At 39.8% G+C, this 25574-nt stretch overlaps 1 protein-coding gene across 1 annotated transcript in view; it reads left to right on the top strand.

The window, feature by feature from the left end:
* The window catches only part of ALDH1L2 (aldehyde dehydrogenase 1 family member L2), a 59871-nt gene that overhangs the window by 14409 nt on the left and 19888 nt on the right, over positions 1-25574 (top strand). Inside the window, exons 3-15 of the mRNA XM_047740922.1 lie at positions 1743-1977; positions 4336-4501; positions 6567-6668; positions 6884-6973; positions 7784-7918; positions 9056-9181; positions 9751-9842; positions 11817-11964; positions 17912-18031; positions 18628-18755; positions 20439-20589; positions 23259-23329; positions 23415-23520. Coding sequence (XP_047596878.1) covers positions 1743-1977; positions 4336-4501; positions 6567-6668; positions 6884-6973; positions 7784-7918; positions 9056-9181; positions 9751-9842; positions 11817-11964; positions 17912-18031; positions 18628-18755; positions 20439-20589; positions 23259-23329; positions 23415-23520 — 1670 coding nt within the window. The remainder of the gene's footprint in view (positions 1-1742; positions 1978-4335; positions 4502-6566; positions 6669-6883; positions 6974-7783; positions 7919-9055; positions 9182-9750; positions 9843-11816; positions 11965-17911; positions 18032-18627; positions 18756-20438; positions 20590-23258; positions 23330-23414; positions 23521-25574) is intronic.

Genomic DNA, 25574 nt, shown 5'->3' with positions numbered 1-25574 from the left:
GGAAACTAACTTTCCCTAGTGTCTGGTCCCAGGGCTGGGACCTCCTTTCCATTGGTCATGGCCATCTGGCTGCTGGCATAACATAGGTAAGAAAAAAATACCAATCTGTTTTGTAGAGCAGCCTGGGATGTGGTACAGCATATAGTTAACAGTGTTTATTTTGGAGTCAAGGAACTAATTCTGCCTCTGCCACTTACTTGCTGCATGATGATGGGCAAGCTACTAAAACTCACTAACCGCAGTTCAACAACACCCATCTTAAACAGATTAGTTGAAATAATGATATAGTGTGCTCAGCCCTGTGCCTAATTGATGAAATGGGGTCAAGATGACAGTGGTTAACTATTCTTGTTGTCAGAATAGTCAACTAGAACAGCCAAAAATAGCCACAAATCAGTACGGAAGGTGAACGCCACAAGCCTATCTCCGTGGTGTAGAGTTTTAAAACAAAGACTTCTAAGTTTCTCAACCCATTTTTTTTTCCAGTCTAAACTTATACAATTTTCTCCCAATTTCACCTTTTTTTTTTACCATTTATTAATTTTCCTATCATCTGAAAATGAGTTGTTTATAGTTTTTTAAACATTTTATGAACATTCACATTTTGTACACATTATTTTTCCAGTATCTCCCATTGATCAAGGCATTGGCTTGATGGCAAGATTCCTTCAGGACTCATTTAGGATTTGGAATTTAGGCTTTCTTGTGGAGATTTAGGAATTTTGGAATTTAGATTAGATTTTGGAATTTAGGCTTTCTAGTGGCTTTCTAGTGCAGCCATCATCCCATCTAAAGTCAGTGAAGGTTGATGATCCAATGGGGGAGAAAGGAAAGGGAGCCCAAAAATACAGATTAAAAAGCCTTACTTAAAGCTCTTAAAAATTGCCTAAAATATACTTGCTTTGTGTTGTTGGTAGAAAAATAAATATATATGCTTAATATTCATAAGGTATATAGTTAGTAGAAGTAATATCTTATTATGGAAAAAAATGAGCTAGTGCTGTCTGCACTTGGGAGGGCCATTCCTTTTCCACACAGAAGCAGATGGAGCCCTTCCTTTGGAAAGGACATTTTTTGTGGGAAAGAGCCTTGGACCTTCTCCAGTATGGCAAAACCCTCACAAGGAGCATGTATTCTCCATTCTTGGCTTCTTTTGTCCACTAACTTATCTCATTGGTGAATTTGGGAGAAGGAACTAGACAAGCCCAGCTCAGCTCAAAAACTTTCTCTCTTTATTTTTGGGGATCTATCTGTTTGGCAGGGAGAATGTGTTCGGATCTATAGTTTGCCTTGTTTTCAAAGAGACTTCCCTCTAGGAAATAGGCTTGGGAAGGGGCTCATGGTTTTCCATCTGTGCCAGAGCCCAAATGCTCATGTGCCAACACTTGGCTCCAAATATAACAATATTCTTTATATGGCTATATCTGTAATAATAGTATAATTTTTTTACCTATAAAACAAAAAAGCTTCAGTTAAAATTTTAAAATGTTATCTAGCTACAAACTTCTGAGTATGAATATATTATGTCTCAAATCTATAGATAAAAGTCACATTAGGAAAATGGATGGATCATGATAAAATTATAACAGGTCAAATTCTGATCTCAATCTAAATTGCCCTTCACCATGTTTTATTTGTAAATGTTTCTTGAAGCTGTAAAACTGTAATGTGTGAATCCATAGCCATATTAACTTATGGCCATTTTTTATTTTAATAAAAATAACTTTCTCTTTCATGCCCAGCTCTAGCTGCAGAGAAAGATGGGACCCCTGTTTTCAAGTTCCCCAGATGGAGAGTCAAGGGCAAGACCATCAAGGAGGTGGCGGAAGCCTACAAATCTGTGGGTGCTGAGCTCAATGTGCTACCCTTCTGCACACAGTTTATCCCCATGGATATAATTGACAGTCCAAAGCACGGTTCTATCATATATCACCCTTCCATCCTTCCCAGGCACAGAGGAGCCTCTGCTATCAACTGGTGAGAATTTTCTTAATTATAGAGAAGATAGGCCTATTTCTATGGCTTTTAATCCTTCTGTTTTCAATGTAGGGGATCAAGAAAATAGGTATGCTTGAGCAATTGTGAGGCCCTGACTGATTGCTACTCCTGCATGAACTCCCCCTGAGACTTAGCAGTACTCCATGGGCTAGACAGCATTTTCAAGGTCAGTCTATGGAGTACTGGCTCCATTGGAGATAGCTAGGTAATTCAGACAGGTTTGGTTTATGCTGGATTTCTTGATCACAGGACTTCTGAGAACCTTTTAGATGTGCTTTAGTGAGAGCATCATAATATCCAAGAGGGAATCTGAGTACAAAGCATTCCCAAACTTATTTGATCTTAGAACTTTTTTTGCCTAGAGCATCTCAAGTACATTTCAAGGAATGCCAAGCTACCTGAAATTATCTTCGTTCTGTCTTATCCTCTTCAACTTTAAGGTTCTTGAGGGAAGCGACTATGGTCTAACATTTTTATTGCTGCAGGTACACTGTAAGTCCTAAATACACAGGTATGCTTTTCTACCTTCTCTCCTTTCCCTATACATCACCCTGATATGGCTCAGTGTCAAGTTGTTAAATGGGCAGAAAATTACACTTAGTTTAAATGTGGTGAATGACATTTCGTTGTATTTGGCATGAATCAATTTCTTTTTTGCCCCTGTAATGGTACTGTATGGCTATCTTTACACTTAAACTTGTGTGTTTTTTTTTCTCATTTCACATTGTTTCCACATACAGAGTCACTGGATCAAAGTGTATGAATGTTTTGGGGCACGTGGGTGGCTCAGTCATTTAAGTGTCTGCCTGTGGCTCAGGTCATGATCCCAGGGTATCAAGCCCCACATCTGGCTCCTTGCTCAGAGGGGAGCCTGTTTCTCCCTCTCCCTTTACCCCTCATCCCTGCTCATACTCTCTCTCTCACACACACTTTCTCGCTCAAATAAATAAATAAAATCTAAAACAAAGAACAAAGTATATGAATGTTTTCAAGCCTCTTGATAACATAATGCCAATAAATTTCTCAATATTTCTGAAAAGAGTGATTGATTAATAGGTCTTGCTAGATTAGTAGCTCCAAGATTTAAAAGTTATTTAGGTCATGAGCATGTATGATGTATTACTTCATACTCTCTTGATACTACCTGAGCCTCTGATATGCTTTTATCTGATATGTCTACATATTCAGCTCATTGTTTGTATTATAAGCTCTTATGGGGAAACATTTTCTCTTAGGCTAAGCTTTTTTCCCCCCAAGATTTTATTTATTTACTTATTTATTTGTTTGAGAGAGAGAGTGTGTGTGCATATACCCTTGGGGGTGGGGAAGGAGGCGGCAGAGCGGGGAGAGAGGAACAGGAGAAGGGAGAGAGAAGAGAGAGGATCTCAGATCTCAAGCAGACTCCTGGTTGAGCACTGAGCCCTCTACCTGGGCTCGATCTCAGGACCCTGAGATCATGACCAGAGCCAAAAATCGAAATCAGATGTTCAACCAACTGAGCTACCCAGGCACCCCTAGGCAAAGCTTTATAAAGCACGAATACAAAGAACATAATATACAAAGACTAATTCAACCATCTTTTACTATAATTTACCTAGACGATCTAGAGCTAATTCTAGCTCTGAATTACATCCAAATGACATAACCTAGATAAATAGTTATGAGAACTAATAAGTTCTCCTCCACTGAGCATCCTCTCTTTTATCTTCCATTATCTCATTCTGCCTAACATAGGGTCAAGTACAATGTAGGAATTGGTCCCAGGTGGGCAAAATTGCTTGATGCCACAGCAGAAAGCTGACAACTGGAAGATAATGAGTGGCAGTAATGACAGATTCTAGTGCCCTTTTGAGTAGACTAGAAGTTGTTAGTGTGTATTAACAAGAAAGACTATAGCTATGTATAAAATAGCGGTACCATCAAGTAGTGCTTTTTATGAATACTGACATCTCTTGGCTATACTGCTCATTTCTCACAGTAGTTCCCTCACTGTCTACTTTCCACTAGAACTACCTTGCACTTTATTTATTTATTTTTTTTAAGAGAGAGAGGGAGAGAGAGCACACATGAGCTTGGGGAGGGGGGAGTTGGAAGGTGGGGGGAAGGAGCAGAGGGAGAGGGTGAGAGGAAAATCTCAAGCAGGTTCCAAGCTCAGTGAGCCCGACATGGAGCTCAGTCTCCTGACCCTGAGATCATGACCTGAGCTAAAATCAAGAGTTGGCCACGTAGCTCACTGAGATACCCAGAGGCCCCACTCCCTTGCACTTTAATATCACTAATTCATCACTTTGTGATATGTTAAATCACCATTGTAAGTTGAAGCTCTTCTTTTCACAGGACTCTAATTATGGGAGATAAGAGAGCTGGGTTTTCTGTTTTCTGGGCTGATGATGGTTTAGACACAGGACCCATCCTTCTTCAGAGGTCATGTGACGTCGAACCCAACGATACAGTGGATGCTCTTTATAATCGGTTTCTTTTTCCTGAAGGAATCAAGGCCATGGTTAGTATATCTACACCATCCAGAAGAATTTAGTAAAGCTTTAATATTTTAGAAATACTTTTCTATTATTGAGAATTTTCTCATGTTGATTTACAAAAAGTATAAAACTGAAAACAAAATTAGATTTTATATTTGCCAATAGGATGGTATATTTAGGGTGGAAATCCAAACATTAAAATTTCCTAGCCTGGGGCTCTTGGGTGGCTCAGTGGGTTAAGCCTCTGCCTTCGGCTCAGGTCGTGATCTCACGGTCCTGGAATCGAGTCCCACTTCCGGGCTCTCTGCTCAGGAGGAGGCCTGCTTCCTCCTCTTTCTCTCTGCCTGCCTCTCTGCCTGCTTGTGATCTCTCTCTGTCAAATAAATAAATAAAATCTTTTAAAAAAATTTCTTAGCCTGTGAAGCTTGTTTTTCTGAGAACAGTGATCAGATGGATGAAGTTGGTTCATTTCTTGAAATGAACCAATAATGAAACCGGTTGATTTCTTTTGCCAAATACTTGAATTGCCAACCCAGTTTGTATTGACTAATGGTAAAGAAGTGTACAGAATCTCAAGAAATTTTTCTGTGGATGTTGGGCTTCAAAAGTATTTGAACTCAGTCTGCATAACAGGGTGAAATTTGGCATTGCTTTATTTATTCAGATGTGCTCTGGGCAAAAAGCTCAAAGCGTGTGCACCACAAAGTAAAAATATATTTTTAGCCTGTAAAAATATGGAAAGATAATTTCAGCATCATTTAATGTTTTCTGAATTGGATATGGAAGAAGTAGCGACATGGAGATAGATGCTAAGATGGTATAAAGAAGCAGCTATTAATTCTGGAGAGAGGAGAGCCGTCTGGTTTGCGTCATTTAAAGGTTTTGAGAGTAAGGCTTTGATGTCAGAAAGAGATCAGAGTTCTCATTCTACTGTTTATCTGTTCTATGACAACAGACAAGTCACTTGCCTTCTTTAGCCTTGGTTTCCTTCTGTGGATAATACCCGACTTATAAGGGCTGCTGAGAAATTAAGTAGCATTTGTGTAAAGCACTTGGCACATGGTAGGTGCTCAAAAATGATCATGACAATCAAAATTGTATTATGTGTGTTCAGTGGCATTTGCTCAAGCCCAGATCATGCACCTGATGATATCACAGCCTGAAGTGGGTGAATGAAGGAGCTATGAACTGACCCTGTGCTTAGGTTGCCCCTAAGCTCTTAGAGAGGTTGGTCAGCAGCCATAAATACTGAGAGGTCCGAGAACTCAAGCTCACGTAGGCCTCCCTGTGAAAGAGAGAGGCTCTCAACTCCAGGCAAACATGAATCTGGCACAGAAAGAGTTCAGGACACATCCCAAAGGCAATTAAACTCATGCGTAGATTTAACTGTTTTGTCATTCCAGGTGTCCTGAGCCAGAAAGCAAGTTGAATTATTTAAATATAACAATGCATCACTTTCTAGAATCATCTTGATGAGTAGAAATCACTCACACGGACTTACCTTACAATCCGATTACTGAAATTCCCACTAGGTCACCAAGGGGAAGTTGAAATTTGTTTCAACAAGGGAGTCATTTTTAAGAGTAACAGCTCAGTACTGGCAGTAGGTAAACTCGGATGCAGATTTTGCTTCTGACACCCAGTAGCTACCTCTGTGATCTTGAGCTAGTTGCTTCACTTTTCGAAGAATCAGTTTCCTCATCTGGAAAGCTGGAATAATAATATCCACCTGGCAGGATTGGTGTGATGTCTGCAAAGGATATTTTATATAAAGTAACTACCACATTGCCTGGGACACAGATGGAACTGAAGAAAAGGTAGTTATTGTCATAGTCTGATTCTCTGGACAAATTTATTTATTTATTTATTTATTTATTAAAGTTTTATTTATTTAAGTAATCTCTACGCCCAGTGTGGGGCTTGAACTCACAACCCTGAGATCAAGAGTCACATGCTCTTCCGCCTGAGCCAGCCAGGAGCCCCGGACAGATTTAAATGTAGCAATTCTGTTTAGCGTAAGCTTCAGTTAAACAAACGATGCCATTATTGACCACTGGGCTGCGACACAGATCATGTTTTTGACTTTAGGTGGAAGCTGTCCAACTCATAGCTGATGGGAAAGCTCCTCGGATTCCCCAGCTGGAAGAAGGGGCAACATATGAAGGTATCCAGAAAAAGGAAAATGCTGAGGTATTTATATCAACTCAATAACATACCTTAATGTTCTTGGCCCTTTACTTTTAAGTAGTTCCCAATGTACCATTTCTTGGCCAAAAGGTAGATCTCCAAGCCTCCCTGTCCTATTCTGCCCCAACCCTACTTCTACCACTGATGGGGAGAAATGTTTCTATTACCTTTGACATTCATAGCATTAGGAGTGCAGCCTGTGCTTTGTGCTGTCCTAGATTTCTTGGGATCAGTCGGCTGAGGTTTTACATAACTGGATCCGAGGTCATGATAAAGTCCCTGGAGCTTGGACAGAGATAAATGGACAGGTACGTTCTAGGGACCAATTCTGTGTGTGTGTGTGTGTGTGTGTGTGTGTGTGTGTGTGTGTGTTACCTTTCTAAGAGGTATTACACATAGATCCACTTTTGCTAGGTAACCTGGGGCAGGTTACTTACCCATCGGGTTTCCTTATTGTAAATGGGACTAATAATAGTGCCTCTTTTATTGGTTATAGGTCACTGTGAAAACTAAATGGGTCAATACATGTTAATTCATTGAAGTACTTAGTCTCTGCAATAAGTACTCAATAAATGTTAACTATCATAGTGCTCAATAAATGATAGCTAATTGCCATAGAATTATAATCACAAATCAATTAGCATCACATTCTCTTGATTAGTCTGAATCCAGTCCTGTTTCCACTAACTGACCCACAGACCACCCTATATTTCCCACCAGTAAACGCACTGGATGGCAACAGTCCAGTGTTGGTCCCCATATCTGCTCTCGCTGACTCCCCAGCACCACCTCCACACCGCTCTGAAAACCCTTGCTTCAGGCTCTGAAGTCTGCGAGAACTCTTTGTCCCATTCACTTTTGAATCGATGTGAATAAATGATAAAAGTCATCCGGATGTGAGGCATTCTTAAATTTCTTCAGTCACATCTTCATAAATTATCTCTTAATTGTGTCATCCCTACAGATGCTTGATACCATTTCCCACATTGAGGTATTCCAATTTTATCATAAATGATAATCCCCGCTTGAGGTTGCTTAGAAGGCGTGCTGCTGGCACATGCCCCTGTCTGTAGGTGTAACTCCCTCCTCTCACAGTCTGGGTTTGGTCTCTCTCTTAGATGGTCACGTTCTACGGCTCATCATTACTGAAAAGCTCTGTCCCTCCTGGAGAACCACTGGAAATTAAAGGTGCCAAGAAGCCTGGTCTTGTTACCAAAAATGGACTTGTTCTTTTTGGTAATGATGGAAAAGCAGTGAGTGTCAATACTGTCACCTACAAAGTAACATTTTTGGTTTCCTTCTATAACCCCAGCTGCTAAGGGAGTATCTTTCACAAGATAATCTGGTTTCACAGTGTGATATGGGGAGCTCAAGATATCTGTGCCCTGTTTCTGAGGCAGCTCAGGGTGCCAGGATGAGAAGGAAGCTCCCCGGGATATGCCTCAAGGATGTGCATGGTCTGTTTTGTGATATAGTAGAAAGAGCTTGGAATTTAGTCAAGAAACATGATGAGAACCTTCCTCTGCCACTTACCAGTTGAGGGGAGTGTGCTTCTCCCCTCTGAGTCTTCATTTCCCGGTCTATAAAACAGAGTGTGGTCTCATAGGTTTGCCTTACCACTAGAGTCTGGCAGGATAAATAGGATGGATATGGGACTCTTCAGAGGCTAGTTGCCTTTCCCCTCATGCAGGCCCCCTCACACTGCCTGTGCTTGAGAGCAGGGGCTCTTGGCTTCAGTGAACTCTTTGAAGAAAGCAAAGGGGGATTTGCAGCTTGCACATATATTCTGGCAGCGTGCAGGCCTGATCAATAATTAAAATTGTAGGCTGCACAGTCCAGCTAGTTCTGGGTTGTAACCCCAGCTCTGTGACTAACTAGCTGTGTGGCATTGAGCAAATTCCTTAACCTCATTGAGCCTCCATTTCCTTATCAGGAACATGGGAATAATAATGGTACCTGCTTCCACCAGGATTTATGAGATTAAATAAGACACCTATGTATGCACATACCTATAGCACTGTGCCTGCAGCCGAGGATGGCCATAAGAGAAAGAGAACAGATCATTGTAGTAGTGGGAGGAGAAAGAGGAGTTATAATAGGCTTTAGTCTAAATATATACATCCAAGTGTCCATTTTTTCAGGAGCTAATTATCCATTTCGAGATGTGTATCTACCCCTAGACTTCACTTTCTCCTTTCTGCTGTCATTAGTAAAATGCCATTTCCATCCTTTTACACATAATGGTGAGTGCTTTCAATCCACATTTTTGTATTTGCCAAATACGCTGATCTTTGTATTCCTAAAATATGTGACACTCCTTCTCCCACCGACCTCACTTTTGAATTGTCCTAATCTTCCATCCTTTGGCTTATTGTGTTGCTATTTTGTAGCTGATGGTGAGAAATCTGCAGTTTGAAGATGGAAGAATGATTCCTGCTTCTCAGTACTTTTCAGCCGGGGAGACATCCGTGGTAGAACTTACCCCCGAAGAGATGAAAGTGGCAGGGACCATCAAGGTGAACATGTGATGTCTTTAATGTTGCTCTGACCTTGAAACTGCAGCAGTTATGTAACTGAACCCTCAGTCTTCAGAATAGTGAGCACACACTGTCTTGCCTCTTTTTTGTATTAGCTGCAGTAGGAAATCAACTCCAAAATTTGTATGCAAATTTATTTCTCATTCACAAAATGTTGTAAGGCAGTTCTAGGTCGACATGAGGTTGAAGGGTAAAGCTGGAATGTAAGGATTAGGAGTGGAGTCATTCGGGGACCCAAGCTCTGCTATCTTCAAGGTCACCATACGGGTCATCTACTTCCCAGACAGCTAAGAAGGGCAAAAGAGCAGACTAGAATAGTGTGAAGGAGGTTTTTCATGGGTCAAGACTAGGAGTCAAGTTTACTTCTGCTCACATTCATTGGCTTGAAGTTGGTCATACGGCTACATCTAACTTGAAGAGATGCTGAAAAATGTAGTTAAGCCATGTATCCAAGATGAAAAAAAGTAGGTTCGTTTGAGGATCTGGCCAGTCTCTGCCTCTGTGTTCTTCATGGCACATCCTTCATTAAAATTACCCTTGCTGTATAGGTCATCTGGGCTGGAATTTTAAGCAATGTCCCTGTTATTGAAGACTCAACAGACTTCTTTAAATCTGGAGCGAGCTCAATGGATGTTGTCAGGTAAAACAGTCACCCTATTGATTCACACCCCTCCTCTAGGGATTTTGACTTTGACTTTGAAACTCAAATCCAATCCTTTGTTCTAGATGTTATTGCTGTACCATAACCACTATACTCTGTTTCTCTTTTCTTCATCCTTTTCGGATTGCTTTTTTCCATGGTCAAACACATATATTTGCTCCTTCCTCTTTGTTGCTAGCCAGAAGTTGTTTTTCATATCTCCTATATACCTAGAAAACCAATGCTTGTAATTGTTTGTTTCTTTTAAAAATCTGTCCTCACAATTCTTAGCTAATTTTCCTCCCATACAGCATTGGAATGGGAAGTTCTAGATGAGAACATTTATCAGTAATTACCTACATAGTCTGATTCAGAAGGAGACCCAACATCGATTATGCTTCCCCCAATATCTTTTTTTTTCCTATACCCCAGAATTACCCAGTAAGATATATCTAGAATAAGGACTATCAGGATACTTGCAAGAGGAAGAATAATTACCCTGTAGTTAAAATTTCTCTACAGAGGTTTATGGCAAATTGAAAGAGCTAGAGTCCCAGAAGGCTCTATTCTATGGTTAAAAAAAAAAAAAAAAGTAAGTCTGTGAGGATCCTAATAGCGAAGAGTCTCTCAGAGGTATTTTTTTCATTGAGGGCCACACTATGGCCATTCATTAATTTAATAAGTTAAAGAATGCCACTCCTGATGTTTAAAAAAAAAAAAGTGAGTGTTCTTGATGGCTGTTCTGTTTATTTGTTTATTCACTCAGTTATTCCACAAAATTCATTTAGTATGTACTACATATTAGGAACAGTTTTTGCCCTGGGAATACAGACAGTCATGAACGGGAAAAAGTTCCTTCATTCATGGAATTTTTATTCCACTAATCCAAATAGTCATCTCCAGAGCAAACAGCATTATCAAAGTCAAGAGTTTTGGTTCTTCAAATTACAAATTTCTCAGCTATGGTTCATCAGTTTCCCAAAACTTCTAATTTCTCAACTAAAGATTTCAATACTATATATTTTTCACCAGCAAGATGCTCCTGTACAAATTGCCCATTTTCCGCTTGAGTATCTGAATAATCACCTGATACTATTATCTTGAACTGCCAAAGCACCTCATCTTTTTTGCAGAAGAAATGACTGAGCAACAACCATGGGGGTCTTTCTGTCTTGCATCTAGCACACCGGTGCTATTCCACAAATGCAAATAGCAGCAGTAATTTGAAAAATGAACAGCAAAAAATCAAAGGGTTGGAAGAGACTTCAAAAATTATCTTGACCTACTGCCTGATTCTACTTAGTAGCTACACTAACCATGTAATGCAAGGACATGTTTGTTTCATTCTTTTTTTTTTTTAAAGATTTTATTTATTTATTTGAGAGAGAGACAGTGAGAGAGAGCATGAGCGAGGAGAAGGTCAGAGAGAGAAGGAGACTCCCCATGGAGCTGGGAGCCCGATGCAGGACTCGATCCCGGGACTCTAGGATCATGACCTGAGCCGAAGGCAGTCGTCCAACCAACTGAGCCACCCAGGCGTCCCTGTTTGTTTCATTCTTATACAAGATCTAGAGACAATATTATACAATATGACTTTTGTTTCATAATCTTTACAGTGAGGGACTTTCCTTTATTTCTCATTCCTTGCTTACCTTTGAAACGAAGGGAATGGATTTTATGTGATCCTTATAATCTTGCTTGCAATAGGTAAAATATTTTTGCCTTGGTTTCTTTTCATTTTAGCCATATAAAAAGTTAAAAAACAAAGAATAGCCACTGTCCTTCAAGACAGCTTTTTAATTTTATTCTCCCGTTCTTACCCAATTTCTCCAGGTATTATCACGGATGATCTCATAGGCTATAAATAGGCATGTGACATGTCTTAATCTCAAAGCAACTTGACAAACGTAATAATATGGTTCCCCTAAACCCTTTTAAAAATGTAAGTAATATGAATTGCTTCTTAACTTTAAGGCTGGTTGAAGAGATCAGACAGAAGTGTGGTGGGCTTCAGCTACAGAACGAAGATGTCTACATGGCCACCAAGTTTGCAGACTTCATCCAAAAAGTTGTGAGGAAACTGAGAGGAGAAGATCAAGAAGTGGAGCTAGTGGTGGATTATGTAAGCTTCTCCATGCTGCCTGAAATCTCCATCACTAAGACTCAAAAGCTATAAGGAAAGGCTATGCCTTTTGTTCATTTGTTTTTACATCTATGACCTTTTTGAGATAGGTATTTTATTGAGATAAAATTCAGACACTGTAAAATTCACCCTTGAATTTTTTAAAATATTTATTTATTTTAGAGAAAGAGAGAGTGAGCGAGCAGGGGGAGGGCATAGGGGGAGGGAGAGAGAGAATCTCAAGCAGACATCCCACAGAGTGCGGAGTCTGACCCGGGGCTCAATCCCAGGACCCTGAGATCATGACCTGAACTGAAATCAAGAGTAGGCCAACTGAGCCATCCAGGCACCCCCAAATTCACCCTTTACAATGTACAGTTCAGTGGTTCAGGTTCATCACGTCTGTCTGATTATGGAACATTTGTATCACCCCATAAAGGAACCCTGAATCCACTGATAGTCATCCTCTGTTCTCTCCCCGCTACCCCTGGCCCCCAGAAACCACTAATCTCCTTTTTGTCTCCATGGATTTGCCTCTTGTAGATATTTCCTATACATGGAATCACATAATTTGTGATCGGCTCCTTTCACTTGAGCACCATGTGGTCAAGGTTCATCTATGTTGTCGTGTGTGTTGTGTACGTCACTCCTTCTTCTGGCCAGATAGTATTCCGTGGTATGGATATACCACATGTTGTTTATCCATCTCTCATTGAATGGACATTCAGGTTGTTTTCATGTCTGCCTATTATAAATAATGCTGCTATGAAAATTCATGTGTAAGTTTTTGTGTGAACACTTGTTTTCTGTTCCCTGGGGTGTATACCTAGGAGTACCACTGATGAGTCATATGGTAACTCTGTTTAACTGTTGGAGGAACTACCAAGCTCTTTGCCAGAGTGGCTACACCATTTCACAATCCCACTAGCAATATAGAAAGGTTCTAATTTATCCACGTCCTTGCCAATATTTGCTATTGTCTGCCTTTCCTATTTTAGCTGCAGGTATGAAATGGTATCTCATCGTAGCTTTCACTTACCTTTCCCTGATGACTAATGAGAAGCCCCTTTTCACATGCTTATTGGTCATTTGTATATCTTCCTTGGGAAAATGTCCACCCAAATCCTTTACTCATTTTCTAATTAGGATTTTTCTGATTGTGTCTGTTTAATGTTGAGTTGTAAGGGGCTTTTTTATATTTTGGATACTAGAGCTTAATCAGGTATATGATTTGTAAATATTTTCTCCCATTCTGTGGGCTTTTATTTTTTTCACTTTTTTGTCAGTGTCCTTTGACACACAGAAGTTTTTTATTTGATTAAGGTGAATTTATCTATTCTTTTCCACTGCCACTACAAATACCTTGCTTTATTGCTTTTTGCTTTACTGTGCTTCACAGGTAGTACATTTTCCACAAATTAAATGCTTGTGGCAGCCGTACATCGAGTAACTCTACTGGCACCCTCTTTCCAACAGCATTTGTTCATGCCTTGTCTCTGTATCACATTCTGGTAATTCCCATAATATTTCGAACTTTTTCATTTGCTATTATATTTGTTAGAGTTTGGGATCAGTGTTAATCTGTGATCAGTGATCATGACCCACTGAAAGCTCAGATGGTGGTTAATTTTTTTGCAATAAAATATTTTTTAATTGAAGTATAGTTGATAAAGTACTTTTTAAAAAAGATTTTATTTATTTATTTGACAGAGATCACAAGTAGGCAGAGAGACAGGCAGGGGGGGGGGAAGCAGGCTCCCTGCTGAGCAGAGAGCCCAATGTGGGGTTTGATCCCAGGACTCTGGGATCATGATCTGAGCTGAAGGCAGAGGCTTTAACCCGCCGAGCCACCCAGGTGCCCTAATAAAGTACTTTGTAAACATGTTATTTATTTATTTGTGTACTTGCTTATTTACATACTTTCTTATTTATTTAATTTATTTGAGAGAGAGAGAGAGAGCCCAAGCAGGGGAACAACAGAGGGAGAGAGAGCAGGGAGCCCCATGTGGGGCTCAATCCCAGGACCCTAAGATCATGACCTGAGTCAGAGGCAGACGTTTAACTAAGACACCTAGGTGCCACTATTGCTAAAGTATTTTGAATTAAAGCATAGGCATTGATTTTTTAGACATAATGCTATTGCGTACCTAATAAACTACAGTATAGTGTAAACGTGGCTTTTATATGCACTGGGAAACCAATCATTCATTTGACTCACTTTATTGCAATATTCTCTTTATTGCAATAGTCTGGAACTGAACCTTCAGTGTCTCTGAGGGGAAGCCTGTGTACGTCTTGTCTTGCCCTTTTTGCTCCTCTATTTTTCTTTCCCTCCATTTTGTTTGTATTAAAGACAGTCTAGTATGCCATTTTAATCCCTTATTGTTTCTTTTACTATATTTTGTTAGTTAGTTTCTTAGTGGTTGCCTTGAGGAGTATAAGGAACATTTTTGTTTAAAACATTTCCAGTTCAGATTAAGGTCAACCTAATAACAATAGTAAAGAAAAACTTTGTTGTAATTTAGTTCTGCTTCCTATCCCCACATTTGTGATACTATTGCCATACAAATTACATCTCTATACATTGTAAGGCCACCAACAAACTTTATAATTATTGCTTTATGCAGTTGTCTTTTAAATCAGATAGGAGAAGAGTTAAAAACAAAATACATGTATACTGACATATATTTCCTTTTATCAGTGTGCTTTATTTCTTCATGTGGATTCAAGAACTGTGTAGGATCCTTTCATGTTAGCCTGAAGGACCCCGTCTAGAACTTTCTGAAGAGCAGTGTGTTAGCAGTGAATTCTCTCAGTCTTTGTTCGTTTGGGAATGACTTAATTTCTCCTTTGTTTTTGAAGGCTGTTTTTGTTATGTATGGAATTGTTGGTTGGCAGTCTTTTCCTTTCAGCACTCTGGATATGCCATTATATTGTCTTCTGGCCTCCATGGTTTCTGAGCATTAGTCATCTGTTAATTTTATTAAGGATCCATTTTATGTGACAGGTTACTTCTCTCCTGCTGCTTTCAAGATTCCCTCGTTATCTCTGGCGTTTAACCATTTCATTATGTTTCTAAAATGGATCTCTTTGAGTTTATCCTGCCTGAACTTCTTGGACGTATGGCTTAATGTTCTTCATCAAAGTTGGGACATTTTCATTCATTATTTCTTCAAATATTCTTCCTGCCTCTATCCTCCTCTCCTCTCCTTCTGGAACTCCCTTTACGCATGTGTTGGTACATTCAGTGGTGTCCCATAGGTCTTCTTTTGTCTTCCTGGTTTCAGAATGGATAATCTCTATCGACCTATTGTCCAGTTTGCTAGTTCTTTGTTCCGCTTGCTTGAATCTACTGCCGAGCCCATATAGTGAATTTTTAAAAAAATGTTAGTCATTGCACTTTCCAGCTCCAGCATTTCTCTTTGGTTCTTTTTTTTTTTTTTAAGAATTCTTATCTCTTTATTGATATTCTCTATTTGGTGAGGCATTGTTCTTTCACATTCCTTTAATTTTTTAGATGTAGTTTCCTTTCGTTATCTGAACATATTTGTAAAAACTTATTTAAAATGTTTCTCTGATAAATCCAGCATCTAGGTCTTTTCCAGGATGGTTTCTATTGGCTGTAGTCTGTCCTATGTATTGGCCACTCTTTATTCTTTCATGTTTCTTCACGTATCTTGTGATCTTTTGTCGAAAACCAGCCATTTTAAATAACAGAATGTGGCAACTCTGGAAATAAGACCCCTCTTTTCCCAGGGATTATTGTTGTTGCCTTTTCTTTGTTTAGGGACTTTCTCAGACTAATCCTGTAAAGCCTGTATCCTTTGTTGTTTGCTGCCACCGAAGTCTCTACTTAGTGCTAACTTAGTCATCAGCTAATAATCAGACATCAATTTCCTTAAATTTTTGGAACTGGTAAGTCTCTGAGCCTTTACTGAAGGTCTCAGGTAGTTTGTGTAGAGCAAGCTCTGGGTCAGGTCACATAAAGACAAACATGGAGTATAGAGCTTGACATTGGGAAGCTCTGTGGAGATAAGACCTCTGGGGAGCTTCTGGGCACCACTTGTCCCCCTCTGGTGACTAACAGACGGCTGGTTTTCATAGCCACTGTGGTTATAAGGATTTTGTTTTTCAAGTTACTGCGGAGCTGTCGAGAAAGATAGGAAAGAGTAGGGCCATTAATACACCATAGAACTCACTGAGCTTACAGAGATTCAGCTGTTCTTCTTGAATAAATGGATTCTTTCAAGCTTTTGGTTAATTTCCAGAGTCTTAAGAAACATGATTTTGACAATAGTTTCTAATGTTCTTGTGGCTTTTATGAAGGAGCAGATTTTTAATGGTCCATAGTCTATTATTCCAGAAATAATTCACCCATGTGTTTTTAATAAAATTTAGGTAAATTTGGGAAGCAGTTAAGCATCCTCTGGTTAAGAACATCAATTTGGTGTAAACATTGAATCCATGCAGCATTGCTTACCAGCCGTGTGACCTGTGGCAAGTTACTTCACTTCTCTAAGCCTTGGTTTCCTCATATTGGATATGACAATAGTAATATCTACCTCACAGAGTAGTTGGGAGAATCAAATTAGATAATATATGTAAGGGGCGCCTGGGTGGCTCAGTCACTTAAGCATCTGTCTTCAGCCCGGGTCCTGATCCCAGCGTCCTGGGATCAAGTTGGGCTCCCTGCTCTATGGGAAGCCTTCTTCTCCCTCTCCTTCTGCCTGCCACTCTCCCGCTTGTGCTTGCTCTCTCTGTCCCTTTCTGCCAAATAAATAAATAAAATCTTAAAAAAAAAAAAAAGACAATACATGTAAGACCCTTAACATAGTTCCAGAATGATGACTTTACAGAAGTGAACTATATGCAGAGACTAGACACATCAAGTCAGATGAAGATTCCTTCATTATATCCTACATAAACACAATGGAAATTTTTCACAGAAATATTTCTTACCTGTGGGATAAGAGTAGGTACCATCTTGATATTTTTTATTTCTTCTTTAAGTATTACCAATTTCTCTACATGAAATTGTTTGAAAATCATTATATTTACTGTTTATACCTCTCATTGTTATGAAATTTTATTCTAATAATGCTCTTTTACCTGTTTTTTCACTTATTCTTCATAAATGTATGTAGTAGGTAGCATTATCCCCTTTTAATTTTTTTTGAAGATTTTATTTATTTGTTTTAGAGAGAGAACAGAGAGAGAGAGAAAGTGCACACGTGCAGGTTGGGGGAAGATGGAGAGAATCTCAAGCTGATTCCCTGCTAAATGGGGTACCCACCGGGCCTGATCTCACAGTCCTGAGATCATGACCTGAGCCAAAATCAAGAGTCAGTCCCTTAGTCCACTGAGCCACCCAGGCACCCCTCTCCTTTGCACGGTTGAAAAAACTGAAGCTCATAGTAGTTAATGGACTAACCTAAATTCATTTGCTAAGGAACGGTCGAGAATAGAATTAAGGCAACACATTTGTAAGAGAGAGAGAAAGTGAAAAATGAAGAGGAACTTAAGGAAACAAAACTTAAAACAGCACCATTCTAAAAGGAAACTTAATCCACAAAGGCAATTTCAAGGATTCAAATGAAAGCAATGGCTGTGCCTCCATAGATGTTGCCACTAGAGGTGATGTTTCCATTATCTGGAGGTCTTTCGAGTTCTTTCATTTGCGTAAGGAAGAAAATCTGCGGTGTTTTTAAGGCTGAACCTCGGGCACTTTGGTCATCAGAGATGGTAGCCTCCTGGCTCAGTGGCCAATCTGAGCATCATAAGGCCCAAATCTTACATATGCTTGTCTCTTCTGGAGAGTAGGAACTAAAATCCTATCAACATAACATCTGCTGCATTAGTGAGTAAGTAAACTTCTTTATTGCTATTTGGCATCAAATGGATAAGCAGAGAAATCCATTGAATCTATAAATATAATTCTCTATCTTAGATTTTGAAGGAGGTCAATGAAATGACAGTGAAAATGCCGTATCAGTGTTTCATAAATGGACAGTTCACAGATGCTGAGGACGGAAAGACCTATGATACTATCAACCCAACAGATGGATCTGTGAGTAATTCCTTAGTGTGTGCAGTGACCACTGGTCATGAATTTTTAATTTATGCACAGTTGTAAAATTGACAGTCTTAAGAAGTTACTTTATCCTATCACTTTGCCTCTCTGAACACTTACTCTATATGCTCTCTGTGTATTTCTTTCAACTCTTCAATTCTGGTATTGGTTGCTAGCTATAATAACCTATTTTATTGAGTGACTATTTATGTTGAATTTAGACAGATAACTATACCTAGACACATCAGAGGCACACCCTCAATAAAACTACATGCAGAAAAGAGTTTTCAGATTCCGCAAGCTCGTGGCAAGAAATTCAGCTTCCCTAAGCACCAGAAGAAATAGACATAGTCTTCCTAAATGTGCCTTTCCACAGTGTAGTGTGACATGAGGAGTCCCAAATTTCAGGCTAACAATTTCCGTGTTAAATTTTGTCTTTACTATATTACTGAGTGTATTGATTTTCTGTTGTTAATTCTTTGGATTTTATAAGTAACACCCTATTTTTCCTATTAATATGATATTAATTTTAAGAGGCATATTTATATATCTCTAAATAAATGACCTATTACCCTATTTTTATCTTGAAACAGACAATAGGCAAAGTAGCCTATGCTTCTTTGGTGGATGTCGATAAAGCTGTAGCAGCTGCAAAAGATGCCTTTGAAAAAGGCGAATGGGGAAGAATGAATGCAAGAGAAAGAGGAAGATTGATGTACAGGTGTGGTTTTTAAAAACACAGATCTGGGGCACCTGGGTGGCTCAGTGGGTTAAAGCCTCTGCCTTCACCTTGGGTCATGATCCCAGGGTCCTGGAATCGAGCCCCATATTGGGCTCGCTGCTCAGCGGGGAGACTGCTTCCTCCTCTCTCTGTGCCTGCCTCTCTGCCTACTTGTGATCTCTGTCTGTCAAATAAATAAATAAAATCTTTAAAAAAATAAAAAAAAATAAAAACACAGATCTGCTATCTTGGGATATTGGCTAACATTGCCAAGATTTTTAAAATTTCACCCAAAAATTCTCATACGCACCTACTATATGCCTTCTGTTACACACATCATATAAAGTTCCATATATGTGAGTTCCTGATTTTTGTGTTATTGTTTGTAACAGTCAGGGTTCCAGTAGGCAGAAAAGTTCAGTAAAGAACCATTTAAAAGATGTGGGTAAGTTCGAGGGGTAATGAAGTACCCAGTTAGGGGCAGCAACAGGGGGAAGCTATTCGTACCCTAAGGTCTGGGACAGAGGAAGGGGCTATTGCTGGAACCTGGCAAGATCTGTAGCTGTGGAAGACCACGGTCTAGTGGTTTTTGATGGAGGGACCCAGCAGCGGCTGAACCACAACCTATCTGTGAGGGAGCTGAGGAATGGAATCCCTGATCTCTTTCTCTCTCTGAGGATACTACCCACTGGCTTCTCATTTGTCAAGCCCAGTGACAGAGCATGGGATCCAGGGGATGGAATCTATAAAGGTCATCCTCCCAGGTCACAGAGAGGTGTGGAGGGTGGATACAGAACAGCAAACAGGGAATATGTAGCACTTTTGTTGTTTTCAAAGACAAATCTCAAATCTGCTTGACCTGTAGGGAGTAGGAGTGAGAAGGAAAAATACTAAGGCCTGAAAAGCGTATTATAAATCCTTAACCGAGTATGCCACGATTGATTAGATGCGAGCATAAACTCACTTTTCTCCTTACCCAGAGCCAAATCATTGACCTTAGTAGGATCTGGAAGAAACACTGAGGCTTTACTGGAAGAAACACTGAGGGGGTGGCGGCTTCCGAGCCCAACTTTAGAATGGTCCAAAAGAACAACTCAGAGAACCACTGAAGGATGAAAAGAAAACCAATGGTTGAGGGGAGCACAAAGGATGAATTTTGACTCTTTCAGAGCCATTAGACAATCCTTGACTTATCTTGCCCCAGAATCTAGACACCTAACAGAAATCTGTTGTGGTGTCTCTAATTCACCCCATGTATTTATCTATCTTGTCCTCATCAGTTAGTGCTGGAAACATTCCCGTACCAACCAGAAATCCTCGTGTTCATGGATTCTTATGGGTTTTACTCACTAACATCTCCTTATATATTCATGAACTGGCCACATTCCCACTGTTTTCTGTCATCGATCTCCTTGCATTACTGTGGCTCAGTCACTGTTCTACTTCTTATACGTGTATGGGGCAAATGGTAGAGGCTTCCCACACTTCTTTTTTGTAACTCTTGAAACAAATTTATGAGATGATTTGTTTCCTGTCTTCCCTGCCGGACCATATTCACCATGAGGACAGAGACCTCGTGCATGTGTGTTCATCTCTGAATTCTCAGCCCTTAGGAGGGTGCCCGGTACCTAGTAGGAGCTCAGTCAGTATTTGTTGAATGAATTTCTTTCCCTGACCATACAGACTTGCAGACCTACTGGAAGAGAACCAAGAAGAGTTGGCAACCATTGAAGCCCTTGATTCGGGTGCTGTCTACACCCTGGCTCTGAAGACTCACATCGGAATGTCTGTGCAAACATTCAGATACTTTGCTGGCTGGTGTGACAAGATTCAGGTAAGCACAAAGGTTACCTGTCACCTTGGAGATCATTCCAAAAGGAAAAGGGCCAAACATTAATCATTCTTAAAGGCACTGTTTTAGAACCACCTACTGGGTTTTCTCATCTCATCTTTCTAACAGTCGTCTGTGTTAGGTAGATAGCTGTTATCCCTTATTGCAGGTAAGGAAACAGATGCTTTAGTACAACGAATGACTTGTATACGGTCACATTGTTAGTAAGTAAACCATAGAGCCTAGGATTTGAACTCAATATTTTCTGAAACAAAGTTTAATGATGTTTCTTATACTTTCACATCTCTAAAGGCATCTCACAGTCTTCTAGACAGAGGGTGTCAGGGAGAGATTGAAAACTGAAATGCCAACAGAAGCCAGAGAGCCAACGTACATGGTGTAAGTCAGCTGGGTATAAGAAAAATAATTTTCTAAGATTTAGGTACAACAAAAATTTCATTTCCCTTCTTACTATAAGAAAGTAAATAGAAGGGCGCCTGGGTGGCTCAGTTGGTTAAGTGTCTGCCTTCGGCTCAGGTCATGGTCTCAGGGTCCTGGGATGGAGCCCTGCATTGGCTCTCTGCTCAGCAGGGAGCCTGCTTTCCTCTCTCTCTCTCTCTCTGCCTGCCACTCTGCCTACTTGTGATCTCTCTCTCTCGTCAAATAAATAAATAAAAACTTTTTGAAAAAAAAGAAAGTAAATAGAACATGTATGATGATAAGTGGCAACTACACTTGATCTCAGAACTGGGGATATAAGAGTTAAAGGAAAGGTTCATAACAAAGAAAAGCATGTATGCTACTCATAGATTCATGATAACCACAGTGGCACCCGGTCACAGCCACCCTCCCAGCAGAGAAGAGGAAGTGGAGCAGGGAGAGAGAGACAAAGGAGCTTTAAAAAGCAATCCCACCCTCCCTTGTGCTTATATCTCCCATTGACCTTCTTTGTCTGCTAAGAAGACTGGGAAACAATATTTTATTTGGATAAGTTGCTGTCAGCACTGTTAATATATAGAGTCAGAGAGACCTGGGTCCAAGTGTCAGCTTTGCCACTTACCAGCTAACGTCGTTAAGTTATTTTATTTCTCTAAACCTCACTTTCCCCTTCCATACAATGTTCACACTAATACAAATGCTGCATGTTATGTAGTGAGTCTTAGCGTCAAGTTTGCAACAGACGAAGCCTTGCACTTGAACGTGGGTTTTATGATTCTTCCGTCACAAAGTCATACATATTAAACATTTAGTAGTGGTGGGTTGGGTCCATCCTTTATCCTCAATCATGGAATCCAAACAGCTCCAAACCTGAACATTAATTGGTTTGGGTGATTCAAACTCATTTGTTGCCAAAAACTGACCTGAACCAACATGGATCTGTTGATAATTTGTGTTTCTATCACTTAGAGGGAATATCCATATGTTTCGCTAAATAAATATCCCAATAATCATAAATTGGATTATGAGGGGCTGCTCCAGACCCTACTGGGCGTCACCGATAATGTAACGTAAGGTATATGTGTTATATTACGTTTCCATTGTCCAAATCATTCTGAATCCCAAAACACACTTGACCCCAAGGATATCGGGTAAGAGATGGACACATGTAATTAGTAACAGCTTACTCTTTCTTGTGGCAGAACAAATGAATAGCTTCATTTAAAGACTACCGTTGTGAATTAGCTGGGATTATGTCTGGCTGCATGTAACAGAAACTCAAGCAGGACTTTGTTTTTACCTAATTTTCAAGGAGCACAAGGCAAGTAGTCAGCGCTGGTATATGACACATAGTTTCCCTCTCTTCCTGCCAGACCATCCTTAGCACTGGCGACTGGCGCCCTCAAGGCTGTGACATGGTCTCCTGATAAACACTGCACTTACCAGCCATTTCAGGGATGTTCTGAGCAGAAAGAAGGCCCAAGAGAGTGTGGGGGTTTATGGTAAAAGAGCACGGGTCAGAGTGAGTCAGCCTACTGTAAAGAGTGTTCCCTTTCCGATGCCTTGTACTTTTATCTTCCATTGGCCATCCCTGTCTGCTGGAAACTGGAAAACAGAATTTTATCTGGGCACATGGCTGTTACCATTATTAATATAGGGTTTCTGTTACTAAGGACAGAGGGAAGAATGGATACTGGGCAGGCAGTTAACATTCTCTGCCATGTCAAGAAATTAGGAATGGAGGTAATTAAATTAGAGTTACGTTTGATATATAGGAGTACCTGGGTGGCTCAGTCAGCTGGGTGTCTGCGTTCTGCAGATCATGATGTTGGGATCCTGCCATCAAGTCCCATGGCTGGCTTCCTGCTCAGTGGGGAGTCTGCTTTTCCCTCTCCCTCTGCCCCTTCCCCCCAACCTCATGCTCTCTCTCTCTCTCAAACAAAATCTTAAGAAAAAGAACTATGTTTAGTATTTAGAGATAGATAGATAGATAGATAGATAGATAGATAGATATAAGGATGTTTATTCTCCTGTGTCTTACTTCCCTCCAGAAAGAAATAGCAGTTCCTTTTCTTGGGGTGGATGTATTTCTTATAAACTAAACACTGCCTTTTTCATACCAGCTACGAAAAGTTAAGACAGGTGGGGAGAAAATGGATTCCTTGAGATTAGATTTACTCATTTGAATTAGTAAAATAGAAATCACCCCCCCCTTTTTTTTTTTACTTTTTTAGGGTTCTACCATTCCAATCAACCAGGCCCGTCCAAACCACAATCTGACCTTCACCAAGAAGGAGCCACTTGGGTAAGACAAGGAGAGTGCCCTGGGTGACCGGTGTGAGTTGTGTTGGTTGGAGACAACTAAGGATGCTGTCTTTCTACCCCTGCAGCGTCTGTGCCATTATCATACCCTGGAATTACCCGCTGATGATGCTGGCGTGGAAGAGCGCGGCATGCTTGGCAGCAGGCAATACCTTAGTGCTCAAGCCAGCGCAGGTGAGATGCAAGGGGCCGGGGGCAGGATCTCCTTCTCACCTATCCACTTGAAAACAGAGACACACGTTTATAAACGTTATCTCTTTAAAACAAACAGGGTCATAGGGAAGCTCTATTTTTAATTTCTTGAGGAATCTCCATACTGTTCTCCAAAGTGGCTGCACCAACTTGCATTCCCACCAACAGTGGAAGAGGGTTCCCCTTTCTCCACATCCTCTCCAACACACGTTGTTTCCTGTCTTGCTAATTGTGGCCATTCTAACTGGTATAAGGTGGTATCTCAATGTGGTTTTAATTTGAATCTCCCTGATGACTAGTGATGATGAACATTTTTTCATGCGTCTGATAGCCATTTGTATGTATTCATTGGAGAAGCATCTGTTCATATCTTCTGCCCATTTTTTGATATGATTATCTGTTTTGTGTGTGTTGAGTTTGAGGAGTTCTTTACAGATCCTGGATATCAACCTTTTGTCTGTACTGTCATTTGCAAATATCTTCTCCCATTCCGTAGGTTGCCTCTTTGTTTTGTTGACTGTTTCCTTTGCTGTGCAGAAGCTTTTGATCTTGATGAAGTCCCAAAAGTTCATCTTCGCTTTTATTTCCTTTGTCTTTGGAGACATATCTTGAAAGAAGTTGCTGTGGCTGATATTGAAGAGGTTACTGCCTATGTTCTCCTCTAGGATTCTGATGGATTCCTGTCTCACATTGAGGTCTTTTATCCATTTTGAGTTTATCTTTGTGTACAGTGTAAGAGAATGGTTGAGTTTCATTCTTCTACATATAGCTGTCCAGTTTTCCCAGCACCATTTATTGAAGAGACTGTCTTTTTTCCACTGTATATTTTTTCCTGTTTTGTCGAAGATTATTTGACCATAGAGTTGAGGGTCCATAAAAAAATAAATAAATAAAATAAAATAAAAAATAAAAACAAACAGGCTTGTATATTATGACATCTTTAAAGATATCATAGGCACCTTTTCATATTAAATGTTCTTTTTTTAATAGCTGCCTAATGCACCCCATATATATCCCACAATTTAAATTTCCATGATAAGGGAAGCAAGCATAGGATGCTCTGGTGAAATCCACTGCATTTCTACAAGCCAATTCAATTCTTACAAAGTGCCAAATGCCCAATAATTGGGTACTTATTTAGAGTAACGATGAGACATCAAAAGAAAAAGTATTATATAGGCATTCAAGTTTTAATTATTAAAAGTATTTTAAAGATAGGGAAGATGAGGGAAAAGGATACAAAAGAATGTACATAATTGTGGCAACTATGTAAGAATATGTACATGTGGATAATAAGGAAATAATAATTACTAATAAAAATAATTCCAATGATAGAGTTCTCAAAAAAATTTTTAATGCTACAGGAGCTTTTCAGGAAAAAGCATACGTTGGCCAACTTTTATACCTGACTGAGTATTGACTGTATACGTCAACATTCGTAGACATTCTAAGGTGCACACGTCCTGGAGAAAACTTGGTCTCTAATCTAGAAGAGTTACATTACCTGTCACATCTCCTTTATTTCTTCTTTTAGAACTTAAGAAATTACAGTTTCATTTGTTATTGCTACTTAGTCATACTGACCAGAGGCATCTTGTTTTACTCGTCAGAAACACTTTCATTTTAAAAAATAATTATACATTAAAAATTTTCTAAATAGAAATGTACAGAGAGGTGGATGGTAAAAAAAATCTCCCTCCTATTCTTAATCCCCCAACCAGCCAATTTACCTCCCCAGGGGCAACTGCTGTTATTAATTATTATTTATTAGGTTCTTCGGTAATTCCAGAGATACTCTATGCATGTACAAATATGTGTATATGCAAACAACTTATATATATAACATGCAATAAAAATACGATATGCAATAAATATATATATATATTTTTTAAGATTTTATTTATTTATTTGTCAGAGAGAGAGTGAGCACAGTCAGACAGAGTGGCAGAGGGAGAAGCAGGCTCTCTGCGGAGCAAGGAGCCCGATGCGGGACTCGATCCCAGGATGCTGGGATCATGACCTGAGCCTAAGGCAGC

This window comes from Lutra lutra, chromosome 8 (assembly GCF_902655055.1).
Source record: "Lutra lutra chromosome 8, mLutLut1.2, whole genome shotgun sequence".
In the NCBI taxonomy this organism is placed as follows: Eukaryota; Metazoa; Chordata; class Mammalia; order Carnivora; family Mustelidae; genus Lutra; species Lutra lutra.
Note: the sequence above shows the minus strand (reverse complement) of the source record. Positions and strands in the feature narration are given on the sequence as shown.